The sequence below is a fragment of the Mytilus californianus genome, unplaced genomic scaffold (assembly GCF_021869535.1).
Source record: "Mytilus californianus isolate M0D057914Y unplaced genomic scaffold, xbMytCali1.0.p SCAF_3, whole genome shotgun sequence".
In the NCBI taxonomy this organism is placed as follows: Eukaryota; Metazoa; Mollusca; class Bivalvia; order Mytilida; family Mytilidae; genus Mytilus; species Mytilus californianus.
In genome coordinates this window covers 92,068,251-92,090,543 of record NW_026262679.1, presented here as the reverse complement: position 1 = coordinate 92,090,543, position 22,293 = coordinate 92,068,251, and the positions used below count along the sequence as shown (strand labels likewise).

Here is a 22,293-nt window from a genome sequence, read left to right as displayed (position 1 = left end):
ATTGTTGATAATAATCATGACATAAATACTGACTTATTACTTTTTGGAAATAGATTATTTTCATGATATAAATATAAATATTGCTATTTTTAAATCTGTTCAGAAATATATCAGTGACGCTCATCATTTTGTTTGAAAAATGTTTTTTACCTTCTTTTGTCAGTTTTTTTTAGTTTGTCTTTTTCTTTCCTTCTTCAGCCCCCCCCCCCCCCCCATTATTTCGTTTATTCCACTAAGTAAGCTTAGTGTCTCTTACAAACCTTATATATATATTAAGACTCATTAATAGTCTTGATATATATATATGTCTCAAGGTACTTGAGTAAATGATGATGATTAATTGTCTACACATTTAAATATATTATATATTTTGTAATTAACACTGTAAATATGTATTTGTTTGTGTATACTCATAAGTTGCAAGTATTTTCCACTGTAGTTCTACTATTCTAAATACAGTTGTTAATATATGATGGATACCTTTTACATTATGTATGGAAAGAGCTTTTATAGGCAGTGCCTGTTGCTAAATCCATTTTCATATATTTATGAATAAAAAATGTTGAAAATCAAATAATAATTCATGTTCATCAATATAAAAATAAGAAGATGTGGTATAATTGCCAATGAGACAATTCTCCACCAGAGACCAAATGACATAGAAGTTAACAGCTTGAACAATGAGCAAAACCCATACACATATACAAAATAATGAACGAAAATCAAATATGATATACAGCAACAAAAGACAACCACTGAATTACAGGCTCCTGCCTTGGGACAGGCACATACAGAATGTGGCGGGGTTAAAATAGTTTGAAGGCACCAACTCTCCCTATAACCTGGGACAGTGGTGTAACAGTACAACATGAGAACAAACTATAATAAACAGCTTCGCTGAGCACAGCTGGATACGCCCGCAGAGGTCCAACCCTGAACAGTTGGGGCAAAAATGGACACTATATTAATAAATAATAAATAATTCACCAAAGTTTCATGCGAACTACTTAAAAGTATTTTTGAGTTATTGTCCAAAAACTGGAAAATCCTCCCTTTTTTAATGAATAAAACCCCATAACTCAGAAATGTAAAATCTAAAATTTATAAAATTCTAAAGGGAGCTTACATCAACAGATATTAACAATTCACCAAAGTTTCATTAGAACTGCTGAAAGCATCTTTTAGTTATTGTCTGAAAACTGGAAATTCCCCCTCTTTTATGAATAAAACCCTGTAACTCATAAACGTAAAATCTAAAATTTATAACTATCGAAAGGGAGCTCATGTCAATAGATATATACAATTCACCAAAATTTCTTGCAAGTTGGTGACAGCATTCTTGAGTTATTGTCGGAAAACTGGAAAATCCCCCCTTTTTTAATGAATAAAACCCCAAAACTCAGAAACGGTAAATCTGAAATTTATAAAAAATGAAAGGGAGCTCACGTCAATAGATATAAACAATTCACCAAAGTTTCATGCATATTATTTAAAGTGTTTTTAGTAAATGTCCAACATGCTGACGACAGACGGATGGACTGACAACGGTATACCGTAATACGTCCCGTAAACGGGCATATAAAAATCAGTTGAAAAGGGCTTAACTCATCAGATCGAAACAAAGCAGAAATACACAGACCGGACGTGGCAGGGTACTTATACATCCCCACAACAAAAAAGACACTAAGTACAGATCTGAGAGTACTCACAGTCACTGACAGCTAGTTCAAAGCCAATAACTAATAAAAAAATCATGCATCTAAGACTGAAATATCAATCAGTATACATCCAACCCCATTTCTTACATAATTATATTTTACATTGAAATATTAAAAGCGACATTAATAAATCAACAATAATGGTGTAGCATTTTTCTAGTGTCATATTTGCATCTGTTCTCTCTAAAATTGTAATTTAAAAAAAAACTTAATTTACAATTCACCTTGACAAGAACTGGTTAGGCATTTTCATTTCTGGGGATACAATGTATAATAAGAGTTTATCACAACAGTTTTTATTTTAATACAAACACTTAAAAAGCCATACAAATGGTTATCAAAAACAAGGTAAAAGTGAAGTGTAATATACCGGTATAAATAAAAATATCTGCAGATTCAAGTACATTTAATACACAATACAATAAGCAATTTGTAATATTTGAATAAATATAAAAAAAATAAAGAAAAAAAACCAAATACGCATAAAATTTACCTTGAAATTTAACAGTGCGCATTTTGTTCTAATCATCCTGCAACATGAAAATACATCAAAAGAGGGATTACTCCATGTTTAAATTTTCTGATCTACACAAAATGTATCAGTCTTCACAGTGAACTGATTTATAAGTACATTTAATACAGAATTATACCACTGCAAGTTTTCTCTGTTTTATAATAATATGTTTATTATTAAAGACTTTATGTTGATCTCTAAATGTTGTTTTATTGCTGTATCTTAGATGTATTATATCCAAATCTCATTTTATTCATATTTACAAAGGCTAGATAAACATGTTTATAAATGTCATTGAGACATTTACAAAACAACACATGGTAATCAAGTATTTCTTTAAAAGGTCTTTCTTTCAGAAGATAATAGCAGTAAATATATGGGGTAAACATCAATACGACAGCAACCCAACAACATTTAGAAATAATAAGACATCTAAAGGTCAACATGTGATGTACGTCATTAGACCTGTCACATATGTCTATACAAGTCAATCTATAAATCCCTTGTGTCAACAAGTTGTGATTTAGTTTACCAATGATCTTCCATTAACCTCTTTAAAGGATATATATTTACAGTTAAGTTGGTTATGCATAGTTTAATGTCTCAGTCATAAATTATCAGACCATTCATTTCAATTTAGTCACTTGAATCTGATGGATCAGTGTGCCCACTTTCATTACTAGACATATCAATTACTTGTATAACAATGATTAGATTTGAACTGAAGATTTTATATCATTTCACACTTTTTCCTGAGTTTCTAATCTACAAATATAAGAGCTGTTTTTAAAATTTGGCAGAACTAGACATCATTGAGATTGGAGCCATCTCTGTGGGCCCCGCTGTGGGTTGTCAACTGAAACCAAAGTTTTTGACCTTGAACTTTGACCTAGGAAGTTGTACAAACATTATGACACACCCTCTGGTGTTGGTTAATATACATGTCATTATCCATTTTTATTTTTAAGTTGCAAATTAGATCTGGTAGATAAAGAATTTGAAATTATTCAGACACAAAGATAAATTATTCCCTATGTGATTAGCTTGTCAGAAGTATCCCATTACATGGGGCCTCTGATTTGTTGTTTTGTTGATATTAATATCCATATTACATTTATTTATTTTAATTAAAAGCTTCAACACTGTATAATTTTGCGTACAGAAGTTTAACTTTTCATAATTCACTGAAAATAAATCTTTCAAAGCTGTAAAATAGCATCAGTTTAATCTTTTACTATATTATTGTCAAGGACATGATATGAATCGATGTATTTAAAGAAGCCAAATCAAGGTATTTCTGTACCCAAATGTAAAGTTTGTTATTAAAAGTGTATCACTAATACTTCCATAAATGAAAGCTAATTAACAATAAACCTGTCAACTATCCCTATTTCCAAAATGTATTGCCAAGAAACTTGTAATCCAGCCAAATTTCTACAACACCCAGGAATTTGTCTATATATAAGTCCTAGTCCAGTATTAAAAAAGACCTAAATTTTTACCAATTTCATAGTGGGATTTATCAAATTACTAGTTGTCACCCCTGTTTTGTGTTCTTTTTTTGAAGTATTTGTAAAGACGACATTTTGTATTACCATTAGTTAACTATTTTATGAGTACAAGAATCCAACAAAGTTTTTCTCAGTTTGGTTCTGGTCCTATATGGGTAAAGTTTTGTATTTCAGTTTCAGGAGTTGACAGGTATTTTTAATATGAATGATTTTTATAACACTTGTTCAACTAAGATGCATATAATACAAGCAGAAAACAATATGCAATGCAAATAAGTTTACAAACAAACAAATATAGCTGCTACATGTATTTCATAATTTGCTAATAAACAACCATCACATTTTTTACTATTTACATTCATGTATCCATAATTTTAACAAATAAACTGTTATCACAGAGATATGTCTTGCCTTTTTGTAATTTTGATAATGCAAATGTTGAAATTAAAATAGCAATACTTTAACATGTAAGTTATGCAAATATTCAAGTCGATGAACCATGACTGAAGGTACATGGCTAAACAATCTCCAGGGAATGAGATGTGCCAATGCTAATACAACTGCATACCAAATACCATTGACTTATTATAAGTCGTTCCCTTTAAACAAACCTTAACACAAACATTAACTTGTAAACTATGTAAAAGTTTCAAAGTCAATGAACCATGATCAGGGGTGGGGCAATATAATCTCCATGGAAACAATACTTGCAAATGCCAATAAATTTGCATACCAAATATCATTGACTTAACATTAGCAGTTCATCTTAAACTGATCTAATCACAAACTAATACATGTAAACTAAGCAAAGTTTCAAAGTAAATAGACCATGACTAAGGGGGCGGAGCCAATAATCTCCATGGAAATGAGATATGCCAATGCTTATACAACTGCATACCAAATATCATTGACCTACCAGTAGTGGTTCCCCATAAATTGACCTAATCACAAACTAATACATGTAAACTATGAAAAGTTTCAAAGTCAATAGACCTTGACTGAGGGGGCGGGACCAAATAATCTCCATGGTAATGAGATGTGTCAATGCTAATACAACTGCATACCAAATATCATTGACCTACCACTAGTGGTTCACCATGAACAAGACCTAATCAAAAACTAAAACATTGTTGACGCCGCCGGAAACAGCATACCTATGTCTCGCTTTTTGACTTCGTCAAGGCGCAACAAAAAGTTACATAGCATTTTCATAAATTGTATAACAAATTCTGTATTAAGGGACTGTTTAAAAAAAAAAAATTAAAAAAATTATTCATTGTGTGGTTGGAAACTGTTTTTAACTGTTATATTTGAAGAAAACACAAAAGATATTTTGTAACTCATAATAACTATGAAAGTATTTTTGAGAAATTCCATTTGGAATCTGTGCGTCACCCATCAGATTTTAACACTAAATGAAACATTACATTTTGGAAATAAAATTCCTTTTAAATCTTTCTTTAGATACTTTCACAGATCAATAAAACAGATGATATGCATACATAATATTTCGTTGAGATTCTTTTATAATATTTACCACAAGAGTAAACTTGTATCTACAATCCAAATTGAGTATAGGAAAGTATTTTTGGTAGTTCCAAAAAAAAAAAAAACAATTGGTAATATTCCAAATAATAGCATATCCTACCTGTAATAAAAAGTCTTCTGATCATTAAACCAGATCTATGTCTTTATATATATTATGCATATTATATTATGTACTGTTGTGTTCGAATAAAACTGAATAAAAACACTCAATGGTGTAACTAACTAATACATATGTTTTGAAAAAATGTGTCAACATGTGGTAAAACTATTTTCTATAACTTATCAAATTTATTTGTAAATTTCAGGTGATGACATATAGAAAATTGTAAAAATCAAAACATTCATTAAAGTAGAAAAATGAAATCTTATGCCATTACTGTACTAATTTATAATAATAGCTTTTTGTCACATTTCACATAAATTACAAAGTACTGAAACCCTTTTACCATCTAAAATCTCTTTCTGCTTGATTTCTTAATACTCTTTCCTGAACTAACCAAAAGGTTTGCACTTCCATGGTAACAGTCTGCAAACTCATCTACATATTTAAGTGTTTATGGACACATTCCTTTATAACTGTTATCATAATTATCACAGAAACACGATGAGTGTAAAAACAATGAAACAGATGTCAATAGAAACTAGTAGAAAATAAGTACTTCTATAATAATTGTTTCAATGTGCACCCAACTTCAGCAATGTATGACATTCTACTGCGAACATAGTTTAGGTACCCTCTAATACACACAACTGATATGAGGTGCACATGCACAGTTGTGATAGTGAAGCATTATTGTGGAGATTCTCATACTCTCAGACCTGAGTTTGGTCCTCCTAGTACTTCATACCGTACTTCCTTTGATCTACAGAACAGGATGCAGCTGCATATCATGCCAAGGATCTGAAAAAGTGGAATTTATCTTTTTTTAAATTACAGACACCCATGTACATGTATTTTAATTCTGTCACAGTTTAATATAATGCTGACCAATAGTACACACCTTTCTCTACTATAAATCTATTTAGCAATCACTTCTTTCTATTTATATATGACTATATATCCATTCTCTTATTTGTGAATTGTCTGTTAAAAATATGTAGAATTTTAGGAAATCAAAGAAATAACTACAAATCAGTTCAGTTTAAAAGGTAAAGTTACTTACTACTTTTATACAGTTGACTATTTTTAAGTAAAACTCATCAAGGGGAGACAACTCAAATTTGAATGAGGTAAAACCTTGTATCCACATTAACTTTCATCCCCTCTTATTGGGTGATAATTAGGGCAATCACTTGCTTAAAAGTTGATTATATTTAGTTGATTGTGCAAAGGGCAGATAATTAAAATGTCCAACCAACTGATAATTAGGTAAACCAAATTATTGATCCTAGGATTAGGGTACAGGTGTATTGTCAATGTCAAATTTTGCAACTTTTTGACAGGTGTAAAACATTTCCAGTCAGCAAACAAAACTTGTGTTGTTTATTATACTTTCTGATAACAGATTTAGTTAAAATCGCTGCAAATTTAGACTCAATTAATATAAATGACTTTATTTTAATGGACAGACTGCAGAAATATGTTGACTTTTACTGAAATTCGAGACAAGAGTAGTCAACTGTTTATATCCCCAATCAAACCAAAACAGCTAGGCTATTTTATCCTCTAATGTACTTTGTATTTTTTTCATCTTTATAGAGCCCAAATATAATGTTACCTGAAGCACTGCAAAGGAAACTGACACTCCAGATATGTATCCAAGGTTTTTAGCAAAGATGCTGTTCAATTCATCGTAACATCCCTACAAAATAAGATTAATATGAAAGGTATTATGTAAAAATACAGTAAAAATTTGCTCTGTCTAATTTAGATTCTAGTTTACATTTGACAGGTAACATTTTTTATGTTTACAGCACTAAGTGATAATTTTTACTATCTTTTTTAGTTTACCCTTCTTTTTTTCAAATGTAAAGCTTTAGGCTCAAAATATTTCAACATCGTGTAAAAAACCAACATTTTTTGCAAAGGGTTCAGGCGTTACTCATTACAATTTTAAATATTTCTTCCAAAACATTTTTTGTGATAAGAAGCTTAAATTAGCTGAATCAGAATTTTACCTGCTGATAGATTTTCTTGCTGAATGGTTTGCGATCATCTGCTGTACAGTTCTTCATTATGCAACAACTGTCTGGGACGGTTTTTGTATTGTTCCAACCTTTAGAACTACTCCAGTCTGTTGCATTCTTTACTCCACAACATTTAAGCTGAAATTCATACATAACCTTCTTAACTTCCATATTTTCATAACCTTTTTTTAAATATAATTTCAATAACCTTAAATGTATGCAAACGCAATTTATATTCCATGTCTGCTTCAATATTTATCATATATTTACATGTGATATATGTTTTTTTGACAGCTACTTCCACAAATTTTGACCTCGAAATAGTAAATTGCAATAGTGTATTATGGGGTATAATTGTTAATCCATACCAGATTCTGGTAAATACATGTCAATTATAATCATCAGCCCCAAGCTTTCCCTTACTGCACTGTTTTGAAAATATTTGATGTAAATAGATATATGTAATTATTTATCTTTCCCTGGTATCATCTCTTGACCACTATTGAACCTCATGTAATGCCCTCAGTATTTTCAGTGTATTTTAGAAAATTGTCATTTTCGAAAATTTATCAGTATTTTTAAAGTGTGATGATCATTTCTCCATGGTTGTTCTTTATCAATATATATACATATACATGTATGTCACAATTAACTACGTTTTTTTCTTGTTTCTTTTTTGCATCATACACTACAGGGAGAAATGTTTCATTTATTGTAGCTGATGTTGAATATTGTTTGTCTTTTAACTGAAAAACTTATGGTTAAATTTTTTAAAGGCATCAGTATTGTGATTCTATATTTAGCAATTTTCAAAAGCTTCAATCAATATTTAAATGCTTATGGTTAAATTTTTTAAAGGCATCAGTATTGTGATTCTATATTTAGCAATTTTCAAAAGCTTCAATCATTATTTAAATGCTCATTTCAATTCATTTGTTAAAATACTATATGGATATGAAAATAGTTAAATGATGCCATTTCAAATTTTTTTCTCTCTCACATGATAAAAGAGAACAAACTTGCGTTATATATTTCATCTTCAATCAATGGGCTTCCTTTTGAATTCCTTTTCATGCACTTAAACTGATGCTTGTTATGATAGTGGTGTTTCCATCTCAGTATATTTGTTCACCCTTTTTGAGAAACTGTACAACAAATTTTCATATTTTTTTATCAATACAAAATTCAAAAATACTTGTCTTCTTGAATAACTCATGATCACTGAACTTAGAAGCTTAAAAAAAAATTGCTTCGCCGAGCGCAGCTGGATACGACCGCGGAAGTCCAACCCTGAATAGTTGGGGCAAAAATGGACACAATATTCGCGCTTGATACAGGTGGCCCAAGACCACAATTAATGATCCCGCTTTTCGTTGTCCACGAATATAGTTCCTTTTAATTAGAGTGTATTTTTTCTTATTTTTTTTTCTTTCCCTTCCTCACTCATTTCTTAGTTTTTTGTGGGTGGAAATAAAAGAAGAGAGGTGAAATAAACTTTTGGATGTTGTATTTTAACTGATTTTGATATGGAAAGAGTGATTAGGCCAGGTGCAAAAAGGTGATATTTACAGTTTTCGGAACATCTCTTGACTTGTCCATAGGGGTATGGATGTGTATTGGCTAAATTTGTAAGAGTCATTGGTTCAATCTTTCTGAATTTTGGGTATATTTTTGGACTAGTACTATACATTACACACACAAAAGATTTGACAAAAATGCAAGGTGCAATTTTTTTAATGAAACAAAACGTTATAAAGAACTAATAGGGGAATTTAATTGTGGTCTGTGGCCTAAGAGGTGAATTCAGGAAATATTGAATTTGTACTTTGACAACTTCCCTGAATGATCTATTGGTATTAATTTGTCAAACTACATGAGAATAAATGATTTCTACTTTTATTTGATAGAAATTTTGTAAAAAAGTGACATTTCAGCCTACATGCCCAAAATTGAACTTTTTCAGTTGTTTCAATATTTTTACAAAAGTAGCATGCTTACTTTCTCTCCGACAGATTTTTCTGGTTTTCTATTTGTGTTTGTGGTATCTAATGTAGATGTTTAACTCATTTTTGAACACTGAACACAAAAAAAGTAGATAAAATCAGAATAAGAGTGCAAAATGTGCTGCTTTAATGGTCTTAGTCTAACGGTCAGTATGAAGCAAGTGAAAAATGAGGTTCTATGCACATACAAGTTGAATTCCTTTTAGCAGATTTCACTGAATCTGTATCAAAAGCACTTATTACTGGTTGTTTGACCTTGTCTGTTTCACAGACTACCTTTATTTTCTTTTGTTTGATAGCTAGTGGTTAAAATATTGGCCTTTTGAGGCTGAAATTTCATGCCGGTTTTAAAAAGTAAAGTAAATAACTTTGTATCAAATCATACTGTCTACATATATAGTTGAAAGTGACAGTCATGTTACATCCAGGCTCCATGTTTTATCATATCTAAACAAAGATTTGAGCAAAAAGAAGCATATCTCTATCTACCATATCATTTATATGCTTTTTAATATGCAAATGTGAGGAACGACCTAAAATGACAACCTGTTTTTTTAAGCTTGACATTGCTGAAGACAATTTTATTCACATGTGTTATGCTATTTGAAACTTATATTTCCATTAAAAGTACATTTATAACATGTAAAAGGTTTTTTTATAACTTAACAACTTCAGAAAATTGTGGTAAGTGAAAAATATTACATTTCATATAAGGCCTCACTTCATTTAATAACCTCTATTTTTTGGCACAGGCTCATATAAAATTTACTTCTGGCCATTTTTGATAAGTCTGAAACATGAAGTATGCTATCTGTTGCTTTTAATAGGTGATAACTTATACATAAAAACATTAAAAAATGTAAGTTTTGGTATATTTTGGTTTTTAGAAGCCCAAATTTGATAGTTGAAATTGTTCTAATTCAACGCCACAATTCAGCACCCAAAGTTCAGATATAAAAAATGCCACATTTTTTATAATTGGTATCATATGGCTTTGAAACTTTGTAAACTGTTTTATAATACACTAAGCTTATCTCATGCCAAGTTTTATTAGAATTGGTCAAGTTTTAGACCCCTAATAGGCCCAAGACCACAATTAATGATCCCGCTTTTCGTTGTCCACGAATATAGTTCCTTTTAATTAGAGTGTATTTTTTCTTATTTTTTTTTCTTTCCCTTCCTCACTCATTTCTTAGTTTTTTGTGGGTGGAAATAAAAGAAGAGAGGTGAAATAAACTTTTGGATGTTGTATTTTAACTGATTTTGATATGGAAAGAGTGATTAGGCCAGGTGCAAAAAGGTGATATTTACAGTTTTCGGAACATCTCTTGACTTGTCCATAGGGGTATGGATGTGTATTGGCTAAATTTGTAAGAGTCATTGGTTCAATCTTTCTGAATTTTGGATATATTTTTGGACTAGTACTATACATTACACACACAAAAGATTTGACAAAAATGCAAGGTGCAATTTTTTTAATGAAACAAATCATTATAAAGAACTAATAGGGGAATTTAATTGTGGTCTGTGGCCAGGTCTGAATTTGGATTGTAATTAAATATTTGACACATAATAGGTTTCTGACACAGAATAACAGTAGTCAAAGAACTTAGAATTGGTTATATGATTTGAATTTATATTAATTTTTTTGCTTTTGTACAATACACTATGCTGTTGCGAATTGACCCCCCCCCCCCCCAAAAAAAAAAAAAAAAAAAAAAAATTTACCCCCCCCCCCCCATTCCTTAACGGTTTGAGCCATAACCCCGCAAAGCCAATCCTAACCATCCCTTTGTGGTATGGAAACTTGTGGTATAACTTCAGAGAGATCCATACAACGTTCCACAAGTTATTGTCTGGAAACTAGAATAAACAGCTGCGCCATGAGCCCATAATACACCCGTCGCATTTTTTATGAATAAAGTTCAATTACTTCTCAATGTCATATCAGAAAATTGTGAAAAACTAAAGGGAGGTTATCTCAATTGATATAAACCAGTCACCAAAGTGTAATGAAAACTGCTCAAAGCACTTTAAAGGTATGGTCCGAAAACTAGAAAATCACCCCTTTTTTATGAATAAAATCCCACAACTCGGAAGTGTAATATCTAAAATTTATATAAATTGAAAGGGAGCTTACATCAATAGATATAAACAATTCTTCAAAGTTTCATGAGAACTGCTGAAAGCATTTTTGAGTTATTATCCGAAAACTGGAAAAATCCCCCCTTTTTTCTACTGAATAAAAACTCCACAACTCGGACACATAAAATCTAAAATTTATAAAAATCAAAAGGGATATCATGTCAATAGATATAAACAATTGACCAAAGTTTCTTGCAAATTGGTGAAAGCATTTTTGAGTTATTGTCCGAAAACGGAAAATCCACCCTTTTTTAATGAATAAAACCCCATAACTCAGAAACGTATTATCTAAATTTTATAATAAAATGCTTCGCTGGGGCGCAGCTTGATACGACCGCAGAGGTCGAACCCTGAACAGTTGGGGCAAGTATGGACACAACATTCAAGCTTGATACAGCACTGAATTTGGATTGTAATTAAATATTTGACACAGCATAGGTTTCTGACACAGAATGAATGTGGTCTAAGAACTTAAAAATTTTTAATTTATCTATTCAAACCATATTATTATTATTTGCTTTTATATATAAATCAGAAATAACCAATTTAAAATGGAAAATTTCAAAGAAAAAAAAGGAAAAAAAAATCCCCCTCCCCTCAAAATTTTTTGAACCCCCTTATGATTCATCACCCTCAAACACAATCCCAGCCTTCCCTTTGTGGTATGGTACCTTGCAGTACATATGATGGACTGTGAAACTAAGATCAGGAGTTTGGGAAATTTTGGTCAGGAGATTAGGACTCAGATCAGGAGGTTTTTAATCCACATAAATTCTGTCATAAATGTAACCGTGTGCTGTAGAAATTGTCTGTTAAAGTGTGCTTTCTTCAACTTTCCATCCGAATGTATTATGTTTATAGTACCCTTGTACTTATAAATTTTCTCTATCTTTTTAAACTTTCAACTTGTTCAATCTAACATTCTTCTTTTTAAGTATGTTCTTTAAATTTTTTAGGTCATATCTTTTTTTCCATTATTCATTGCAATTAGAATATTTGCTTATCTATCTGCAAGTAGATCTTTTATTTTAATCTTTATGCAAGTAGATTTTTTTTTTTTTTTATCTTTAATATGCAAGTAGATTTTTAATGCAAGAAAAGTAACACATTCAAACTGAATTCATGGGTCATAGTTAATATATAAATTTCAATTTAAGCCTTGAAAGGAAGTATAGAACCCTCAAATAATTTTCAAATTATTATTTTTTCATTTGTCCTAAGACATTTATAATCATTTAATTACTATCCTTTTATGATTATTTGTTCAATTTATATTTTATTTATATTCTTTTAAAAATTTACATTATTTAAAGGAAAGTAACTTAAAACAGGATAAATCAAGGGAAGTAACCCAACATTCATTTATAAATATACAAAGTTTTATTACACAACGGCAGTTAGCCTGATGTAAAAATCGTTGATTACCAGTATGTTTGACACCCAAGGTGACAAGTGAAGCCATATAATTATCATGTTAATTGATTTACAGGTAAAATATAACTTCAGGTAATGTCAGTTACACCAGATATGTTGGGCTGAAATTTTTCATTCATGAAATATTTCATACACAGGATTTTTTTGTCTTCAACGGGAGGTCGGGAGGAGACCCCTGAAAACGGGATTATTGTATTCCCTTCGGGAGGTTCACATGTATGATTACTGTACAATTTCAGGGAGATCAATACACTTGAACAAAAGTTATTGTCTGGAAACTAGAAAAATGCTTATTTTTTGGCCCCTTTTTGGCCCAAAATTCCTAAACATTTACGGCAATTACCCCCAAACTCAAACCCAGCTTTCCCTTTGTGATATGGAACCTTGCAGTACAATTTCATAAAGATCCATACACTTGCACACAAGTTATTGTCCTGAAACTAGAAAAATGCTTGTTTTTTGCCCCTTTATGGCCCCTAATTCCTCAAATTTCTAGGGATTTAACCCCAAAATCAATCCCAGCCTTTCCTTTGTGGTATGGTACCTTGCAGTACAATTTCAGAGAGATCCATACACTTGAACAAGTTATTGTCTGGAAACTAGAAAAATGCTTATTGTTGGCCCCTTTTTGGCCCCTTATTCCTGAACGTTGTGGGAAATTACCCCCAAAATCAATTCCAGCTTTCCCTTTGTGATATGGAACCTTGTAGTACAATTTCATAAAGATCCATACACTTACACACAAGTTATTGTCATGAAACTAGAAAAATGCTTGTTTTTTGCCCCTTTTTGGCCCCTAATTCCTAAAATTTGGAGGCAATTACCCCCGAAATCAATTCCAGCATTCCCTTTCAGATATGGAACCTTGTGGAACAATGTCAGAGAGATCCATACACTTGAACACAAGTTATTGTCATGAAACTAGAAAAATGCTTATTTTTTTGCCCCTTTTTGGCCCCTAATTCCTAAAATTTGGAGGCAATTACCCCCAAAATCTATCCCAGCATTCCCTTTGTGATATGGAACCTTGTGGTACAATGTCAGAGAGATCCATACACTAACACACAAGTTATGTCTGGAAGTTACAAAAATGCTTATTTTTGGCCCCTTTTTGGCCCCTAATTCCTTAACTGTTGGTACCATAACCCCCAAAATCAATCCCCACCTTCCTTTTGAGGTATTGAACCTTATGGTAAAATTTCATAGAGATCCATTCACTTAAACTAAAGTTAGAGTGCGAAAACCAATGTGTATTCGGACGACGACGCCGGACGACGACGACGACGACAACGTCATACCAATATACGACCACAAAATTTTTTTGCGGTCGTATAAAAAATGAAAGGGAGCTCACATCAATCGATATGAACAATTCACCAAAGTTATATGCAAATTGGTTGAAGTGTTTTTGAGTTAATGTCCGAAATGTTGACGACATACGGACAACGGTATACCATAATACCGTAAACGGGTGTATAAAAATGCTTATTTGGGCCCTTTTTGGCCCTTAATTCCTATACTGTTAGGAACATAACCCCCAAAATCAATCCCAACCTTCCTTTTGTGGTTATAAACCTTGTGTTTAAATTTCATAGATTTCTATTTACTTATACTAAAGTTATTGTCTGGAAACCAAATGTCTTCGGACGACGCTGACGTGATACCAATATATGACTGCAAAATTTTTGCGGTCGTATAAAAAGATTTAACCACCACATAACCATCATCCCTATTTTCTCTTTTTTTACTTATGTATGAATATGTAAACAATTGTGTCTGTCATGTCTGTTTTACCTCTTTTTGTACATAGTCCATCTGATCTTTCATGGTACCTTTATATTTCTGAAGGGCATCATCTAACCCATCATTGACAGCCTTTCTAACCTAAAGTACAGTAAATTACAAATCTTAACAGTATGCTTTGTCAATTCAATATGAAACACAAGATGAAAATGTTTATTATTTAGTATCATAATCAGTTAAAATCTTTAGGGAGAAAACTATTGCTTAATTGCATACTTTTTGTTATATAAATAAATACATATTTAACTACTGATGTTGTATAATAAATATATAACATAAAGAAACAGCATACAAATTGTAAATTTATAAAAAAGCAACTCAACACTTTTTGCAAAATTACAATATGATTATTTGTTAAATAACTAATGTCATACAAATGTACTTAGTAATGCATATTGGTCATTATTTAAAAATTTGCTCTCAATGCATAATTTCAAACATTAATTTTAAGCTGACCAGCGTGTTTTTTTTTGTACATAAAAAGATCCATCTGATATTGCAAGGAAGCAATTTACTCTCATATTCTATGATTAAGGATTATCTGTACAAGTTGATCTTTTTTATTCTTATCTTGATAAATACTTACATCCTCTCTAAAGCCATAGGCAAGACCTGCAGCAGTTACTTCAGCACACAGAATAATCAACAAGACAGTAAACAACTGAAATATTCAAAATACCTCTCTTTACTTTGTCTGTTTAGAATCAACATTATTTTGAAAGGGAAGATATGACTAATGCCATGTGGTTGTAGAAATTACATGATAGCCATGATTTTGAACTCTTATATGTTCTTTCTGACATTCTTCTGTGCAACTGATTGGGTGTCATTGAATGCAAAAACATACATTTGTACTTTTTTTCTTGTCAACTACTCTATTTTTTTTTACCCAAGGCAAGATCATCTGTCAAACCTTAAATCTATAATTTCTAAATAACATTTAAGCATGTCTGGTGTTCATATTCACACTTATAACCACTAAGACACAAAACTTACCACAGCCAGTAAAATTTTATTTTCTTTACAAGCTGCAATGCATCCACAGATACCAAGAATGAACATAAATACTCCAGCCGCTAGTATGATTGATGCTGGAATCAAAGTCAAATTAGCTGTTGTTAATTCATTGTAATGGTGGTAAGTATTATATACCCATCCTCCAATGAAGAAGAGTCCTGCTGCTGCTGCCTAAAACCAGAAATATTTTTTTTATCAACAGTGAAGATCAAGATCATAACAAGTGCCTGCAAACTAAGAAATATCTATTTTCATGTTTTCAATTTATTTAGACCTATAAACCATTGCTTTCTTCTTTACATACTTGTATGACTGGATATATAACAAGAATTTTGCGCTATTAAAGTTTTAGAATAATTCCTGCCTTTGCTTTTCAAAGTTTCATTTTCTATTACTATTGTGTTAAATGTTTGTTTACAACTTAAAAAAATATTTTCCAAATATCCTTGCACTCTTTAAATGAGTTCTCTTCAAAACAATCATGGTGAGAAATGACCATCATCAGTATCATGAAACTATAATGGTAGGACATGATATGCGGTGGTTGATACAGTCATTAAATTGAGTCTGAACAGCTGAACAATAAGTAATGGGGAAAAAATAAAGTACTGAAACTTTATGTAACCATTTGACGTGGTATCAAAATTAATCGCTATGAGTAGACAAAATAATTTTCAGTTCACCTATTTAGACTTACTGCAAATGATTCCGACAACAGAAATTAAAGGGTGTCATACATGTCATACATCATTTTGTAGATAATTTCATGAATTTAATATAGATTTAAAAGATAACAAGTTTCAGTGAGATAGACTTCTTCTTCCGATAAGCAGCCACCGTCTACAGGTGAATGGAGCTCTTTGTTAATACTTGACTTTCATTATTAAAAGTCAATCATGGTCAATAGTACAGATGTTTCAACAAAAGAATTGTTGTACATATGCATTCTCAAGAGATACAGCAGGCTTTGACAAAACTGAAACTTTTGGAGGACTCAATAATATGGTCATAAAATAGGTTGTAAGTTGCAAAATGATGCTCCTATCTCACACTAGCATTTTATAACTAAAAAACTTGCATTATACGTCAATTGGTCTATACCAATATATGTCAACTGGTGGATTATACGTCAATTGAGGTATAATCCACCAATTGGTCCTTATTCCTGACCTGTAAAAATCAAATGGTAGCTCCCTTAGGATGAAAATGCATAATTATTAATTCTGAAGCTTATACATCATGTACATCGACCATTATTTAGGGACTAAATAAAAATATAACGAAAGTTCACAATCATGTGTCTTTTCTCAAAAAGGCGAGTTGGTTACATTGTGCTATATCAAGGTATATATATTTTTTTCGAATACAACTGACTGGTTGGGACCCTTAAAAGTTAAAAGAACCAAAAACTAAATTTGAGAAAAAAAAAGGAAATTGTGGAAAAATGCAATCAAAACGTTACTTGTCCCCGTGCTCTTTACTTACCCAAAATACTAAACTGACGAGAATAAGGCAAGCCTTAGAAGTAATTGTACAAACAGCCATGTTAAACAACTAGATAAACTCAAAATGTTCGTCAAAACAAATCCTTCAATGACAGTGACGAAATCGTCATATGATAGATGACGTAATAGTCTTTAACTAATGTGTAATTTTAACGTCTTTAATATTAGGCAAAAAAACCAACAAAGCATAAATAAAAATGAAACTTTTACTTAGAGTTGTATACATGAATTAGATAATTTCAAATATTTCATATGCTTATAGTGACATTTTTTAGAGATTATCTTCAACAATTATTTAAACAAAACGAATTTAGAGAATAGATATATGACAGTAGGTAAGTGAACCAATATAAAATGCATCCTACCAATGTAACGGTTTATTCCCGATTGTCCCACTTTTTAAAATTTTAGAGTTCTGATTGTCCCAAATGAAAAGTTCTGATTGTCCCACATTATTCTATTATGTAAAATGTTTTTAAATAAACAAGGTAGTTGTTGTTTGTTTTACTAAATAAACAAGAATTAAAATATGATTTTTTTAAATCATCACATTAAAGCACTTTTGATGAAATAATATAAAATTTCTGAGTTATAAAACATAATGTTACTCTTATTTGTAAAACAAATATCAGTATTGTATTTTTAATTACATTTTTTTTGTTTTGAAGTTTTTAAATAAATTAAAAATAATACATGCAATGATTCTAAATGCGCCTCAGCGCCGGTTCTCCTGTTGAAGATGCCATCTATTACTTTCTAGAATGCCAATTATATTACAACCAAAGAATATCTCTGGTTAATGATCTTATACATATGAACATACACATTGATATTGAAACGCTATTGTTTGGAAAATATGCATATAATTACGAAACTAACTCTAAATTTTTGATAAAGTTCGTTATTTCATTAAACAGTCAAAACGATTTTAACGTCCTAAGTCAGCAGCTTTCTTTTTTCTCTCTGTCCTATTTGCTTTTTTTGTTGCCAAGCCAATTTGTGACTCCTTCCTTTATAACTGTCGCTATACTATGTATGTGTTTGCTGTCATCATATATGTGTGTTGTATATGTAAGGCGAGGACTTAATATTTGTAATAACTTGTGTCCAATCCTATTGCTTGATTAATACAATAAAATATTATTAAATTAAAATTAAATTAAAACGTCAGATTAACCTGAACCCAACAACTTTCTTCATTGATTACGAAGCTGCTGTTCAGAATTCTGCCAGAGCATCCTTTCCAGGAAAAACTATTGAAGGACAATTTGTTTCACTATACTCAGTGTATTTGGCGAATAGTGCAGTAAACAAGACTCGTCTCTTAACTATAAAGGAGAACCAGACATTCATCAACTTATACGGTCGGCAGCAGTTCTTCCTCTGGTACCACCTACAGAAATAGCGGACGACGTCTGGTTCCATACACTTGAAGACCTGGAAAATTCGGACTCAACAGCAAATATCACTTCGTTTACGGATAACGTCACAACATACTGGGTTGAAAGCAACAGGCAGATATGGAACCATTACCAAACCGAAGGACCAAGGACGACAAACCACCTCGATGGCTTGAAGAAGATGATCTAAGTACCACACCCAAACATAGTATAAAAGCTACTGAACTATCTTAAAGAGGAGCAGGCAGCAAACGAAATGACTATCATTCAGTACCAAGATTGGGGAGAAGGACCAATATATGGAACAAAATACAAACAAGTCAACCAATGCCTACAGGAACTCAGACCATCTTCAGAATAGCGAAGTTATTGTGTTTCAGTATGCTGACATTGCTTCTGACGTATTTGTTACATTTTGACTACGTTTGTTGCAATTATATGATGTGTTGTGATGTTTAAGTTATGAATCATGTGTGCTTTATTGTTGTACCTTATGCATTGTGCGTGCTAAATAGTATCTGCTCTTCGTGTCATGTGTCATGTGTGTGCTTTAATGAATTAATTTGTTTATTGTGTGTACTTTATTGTATTTAGCTGTTTATTATGTGTGCTAAAGTGAAACTCTTTTTATTATATATCAATGTAGAATTGAGAAGTGCTTGATATGTGCTATTTTATGACTAAATATATATTAAAGTCTGTGTTTGATGATACTTTGTTGCTAATATACTGCAAAAAAGAAATATGTAAATATTATTATTTGTTCATGTGTATTTCTTATTTTATAAGTTTCATTGGTTAGTTACCTTTAATTACCTGCTACACACTATAAAAACAATTTAATTACTATCAAAACAATTACCGACCGTGCAAGGGCTGTATATATAGCCAGTCAAGGTCGTTAAAAACTTCCATTTGTTGCAAAACAATTCCCAATTGCCCCACATTTATACTTTCCAATTGTCCCACAAACATCTTCCCGATTGTCCCACAAAATTTCATTTCTTTTTTACCTGTAATTTCAAACAGTGGGACAATCGGGAACACCAATGTAACACCAATAACCGCACTAAACGTCAATTGTTTCTGAAAGAAAATGTAATAGAGCAACAGAATCGAAATAAACTGAAATCTAGGAATTCAAAGATTAAATAAGTAACATCTATATATATATATATTGTAGACAATAGTATTAAACTAGCTAGAAGAACAAATTACTCCTTACAGAGCCCTGGTTTTCAATAGACTAATGTTTTTTTTCCCTACAAATCTAATATTCTTCCAAGGCTACTTTATGGAAACATTCCAACAATACAATCTTCCAAATATATCGGACAAAATAATCTAGTCAGTTAATGGAAAAGAGAGATGACAGGGGCGGATCCAGCCATTTTTAAAAGGGGGTTCCCAACCCAGGATAAATGGTGGGGGGTTCCAACTATATGCCCCCATACATATGCATTGTTCGTCCAAAAAAAGGGGGGTTCCAACCCCTGGACCCCCCCCCCCCCTGAATCCGCCACTGGATGAACTCTGCATCAGCAAGCTACTAAAAAAACACTCTTCATGGTGACGCAGAATCAAAGACATCCCTTAAATGATATCTGTCTGTAAAACATCTTGGAATCGAATCACCATATGCTATATAAACAACACTCACTACGTGTTCTGGGTGTTAAAGGTCTCCGAGTCATTTAAAATAGCTGTAACCAGAGACATGTATATATTACAATATCATCAAATTTCAATCGACTGTTCACATAAATGACAAATAACAGTTATATCTTTTATCTGGGATACAAAATATTGTTAGTATACGATTCCCATGTTTTATCAACACAGAATTGCCGGATGATGTACATGTATGATGTATATGTTATCTAATTAATAATACTAGTATGCAGAAGTATACAACGTTATCATATCAATTATTTTTTTTTCAATTGAAAACATTATAAGTTATAAAGGTTTTCACACTCATATAACTACTTATAAATTCCAAGTTACTAAACATTTATAATATAGTTACACTTATTAATACTACTACAGTACCCACCTTGAGAAAAAAAAAGAATTATAAAATATAAAAATAAGAAGATGTGGTATGATTGCCAAAAAGACAACTCTCCACCAGAGACCAAATGACATAGAAGTATATTTTCACCAGCCACTGGAACGAACTGAAGTAAAAAGTAAAAAGGACACTGTAAGCAGCTTTTTTTTTTTTACATCTAATTGTATATTATCCGACAAAGTACAGCAAACTTATGACTTGTTGTGCCGTACTCCTCTCCAAAATGCACAAAAACAAAATCGTCTGACAAGAGTGTATATTTTGATGAATGTTGTGCACAATTGCTTGAATGCATTTCAGGAATATGCACTGATCTTTCTGTTTGTACAGCCTGTTATAAATATGTTATTAATTATATTAGTCCTCTGGTCAGAAACTATCAACTTAATATCTATCACTAACAAAAAAAAGAGAACTATTTTTTATATCAAAAAGGAAAAGAAAGTTGTTGTATCAACTAAAATTCAATTCAAAAAACTTCACTCCGGTAAATCCCGAGTCCGATCCGTAGCTCGTACATATATTTCAATGGCGGACGAAGGAAATTTACAAAAATAAACGATGTTAGACATGCTGATTGAAATGGAATATGACGTTTTTAATGCAATAAATGGATTACAAATTTACTTAAGGCAACTTTCATCACGTTCTAATGAAGTAACAAAGTTATTTTGCCAAAAGTTAGAATCCTTTCGTATATAAATTAGAAAATACAACGGAAGTAGAAATCTACCGAAAATACGATAATAAACAAACAAAACCGGACGATAAACAACATCGGACATTCGGGCCGGAATTCAACAAAATTTTACCAGACCGATCCATTATTCACAGGATTTGTCCGACGGTCCGACGAATTTCGTGTAGTCTGCGTGCGGCCTTCAGTAATGACCAAACTTTTATCGTATATTATATTAACTTTAGTAATTACACTGTGTTAACTTTACATATTTTAATTTCAATTCGAAGCCCTTTATATAATAATTCTTAGTCAGTCTTAGATTTTTTACGTTTTAAGTTGCTTTGAACTAGCTGTCAGTAACTGCAAGTACTCTCAAATCTGTACTTTGTGTCTTTCGGTATGTTATGGGATGATGGATGTATAAATACCCTGCTACATCCGGTCTGTGTTTTTTGTTAGATGTTTTTCTGCTTTGTACCGATCTGATGAGTGAACTGCGGCCCTTTTCTGGGGAGGGTTGGCACCTTCAAACATGTTTAATCCCGCCTCATTCTATATGTGCTGGTCCCATTTCACTGGGAAGCCTGTAATTGAGTGGTTGTCGTTTATTGCTGTTTCTCAAATTTGGTTTTTCGTTTATTGGTCTGTAGTTTGTTCTCAGTGTGTAATGCCGTTACACCACTGTCCCAGGTTAGGGAGGATTGGCGCCATCAAACATGTTTAACCCCGCCACATTCTTTATGTGCCTGTCCCAAGTCAGGAGCCTGTAGTTCAGTGATTCACGGTCGTTGGTTCATGTCTGTCATATTTGT

The 22,293-nt window shown here is 31.8% G+C and overlaps 1 protein-coding gene and 1 long non-coding RNA gene across 3 annotated transcripts in view; one reads left to right on the top strand and one right to left on the bottom strand.

Annotated features, from left to right (window-relative positions):
* Positions 1–22,293, top strand: part of LOC127735432 (uncharacterized) — a 115,418-nt gene that overhangs the window by 2,980 nt on the left and 90,145 nt on the right. The window contains exon 2 of one of the 2 annotated variants that reach the window (XR_007998418.1): positions 926–2,124. The exons of the other annotated variant lie outside the window; for it this stretch is intronic. This is a non-coding gene — a long non-coding RNA (uncharacterized LOC127735432). Of the gene's footprint in view, positions 1–925; positions 2,125–22,293 lie in introns of those variants that run through there. 2 annotated transcript variants of the gene reach the window in all.
* On the bottom strand, positions 5,010–17,447 carry LOC127735425 (tetraspanin-36-like). The gene is made up of 7 exons (XM_052245590.1): positions 17,306–17,447; positions 15,800–15,991; positions 15,390–15,464; positions 14,795–14,884; positions 7,410–7,556; positions 7,010–7,093; positions 5,010–6,192 (listed from the first exon to the last, which is right to left on the bottom strand). Exons 1-7 carry the CDS (start codon positions 17,363–17,365, stop codon positions 6,097–6,099), a joined length of 744 nt encoding a protein of 247 aa, XP_052101550.1. The 5' UTR covers positions 17,366–17,447; the 3' UTR covers positions 5,010–6,096.

Excerpts from the sequence above, each read along its gene's own strand:
- LOC127735425 (XM_052245590.1), bottom strand. The coding sequence starts at position 17,365 with ATGGCTGTTTGTACAATTACTTCTAAGGCTTGCCTTATTCTCGTCAGT. Across the intron at positions 7,557-14,794 it reads TGGACTATGTACAAAAAGAG|CTTAAATGTTGTGGAGTAAA; the intron begins GTAAAACAGACA and ends TATGAATTTCAG. Across the intron at positions 6,193-7,009 it reads TTTCCTTTGCAGTGCTTCAG|ATCCTTGGCATGATATGCAG; the intron begins GTAACATTATAT and ends CCACTTTTTCAG.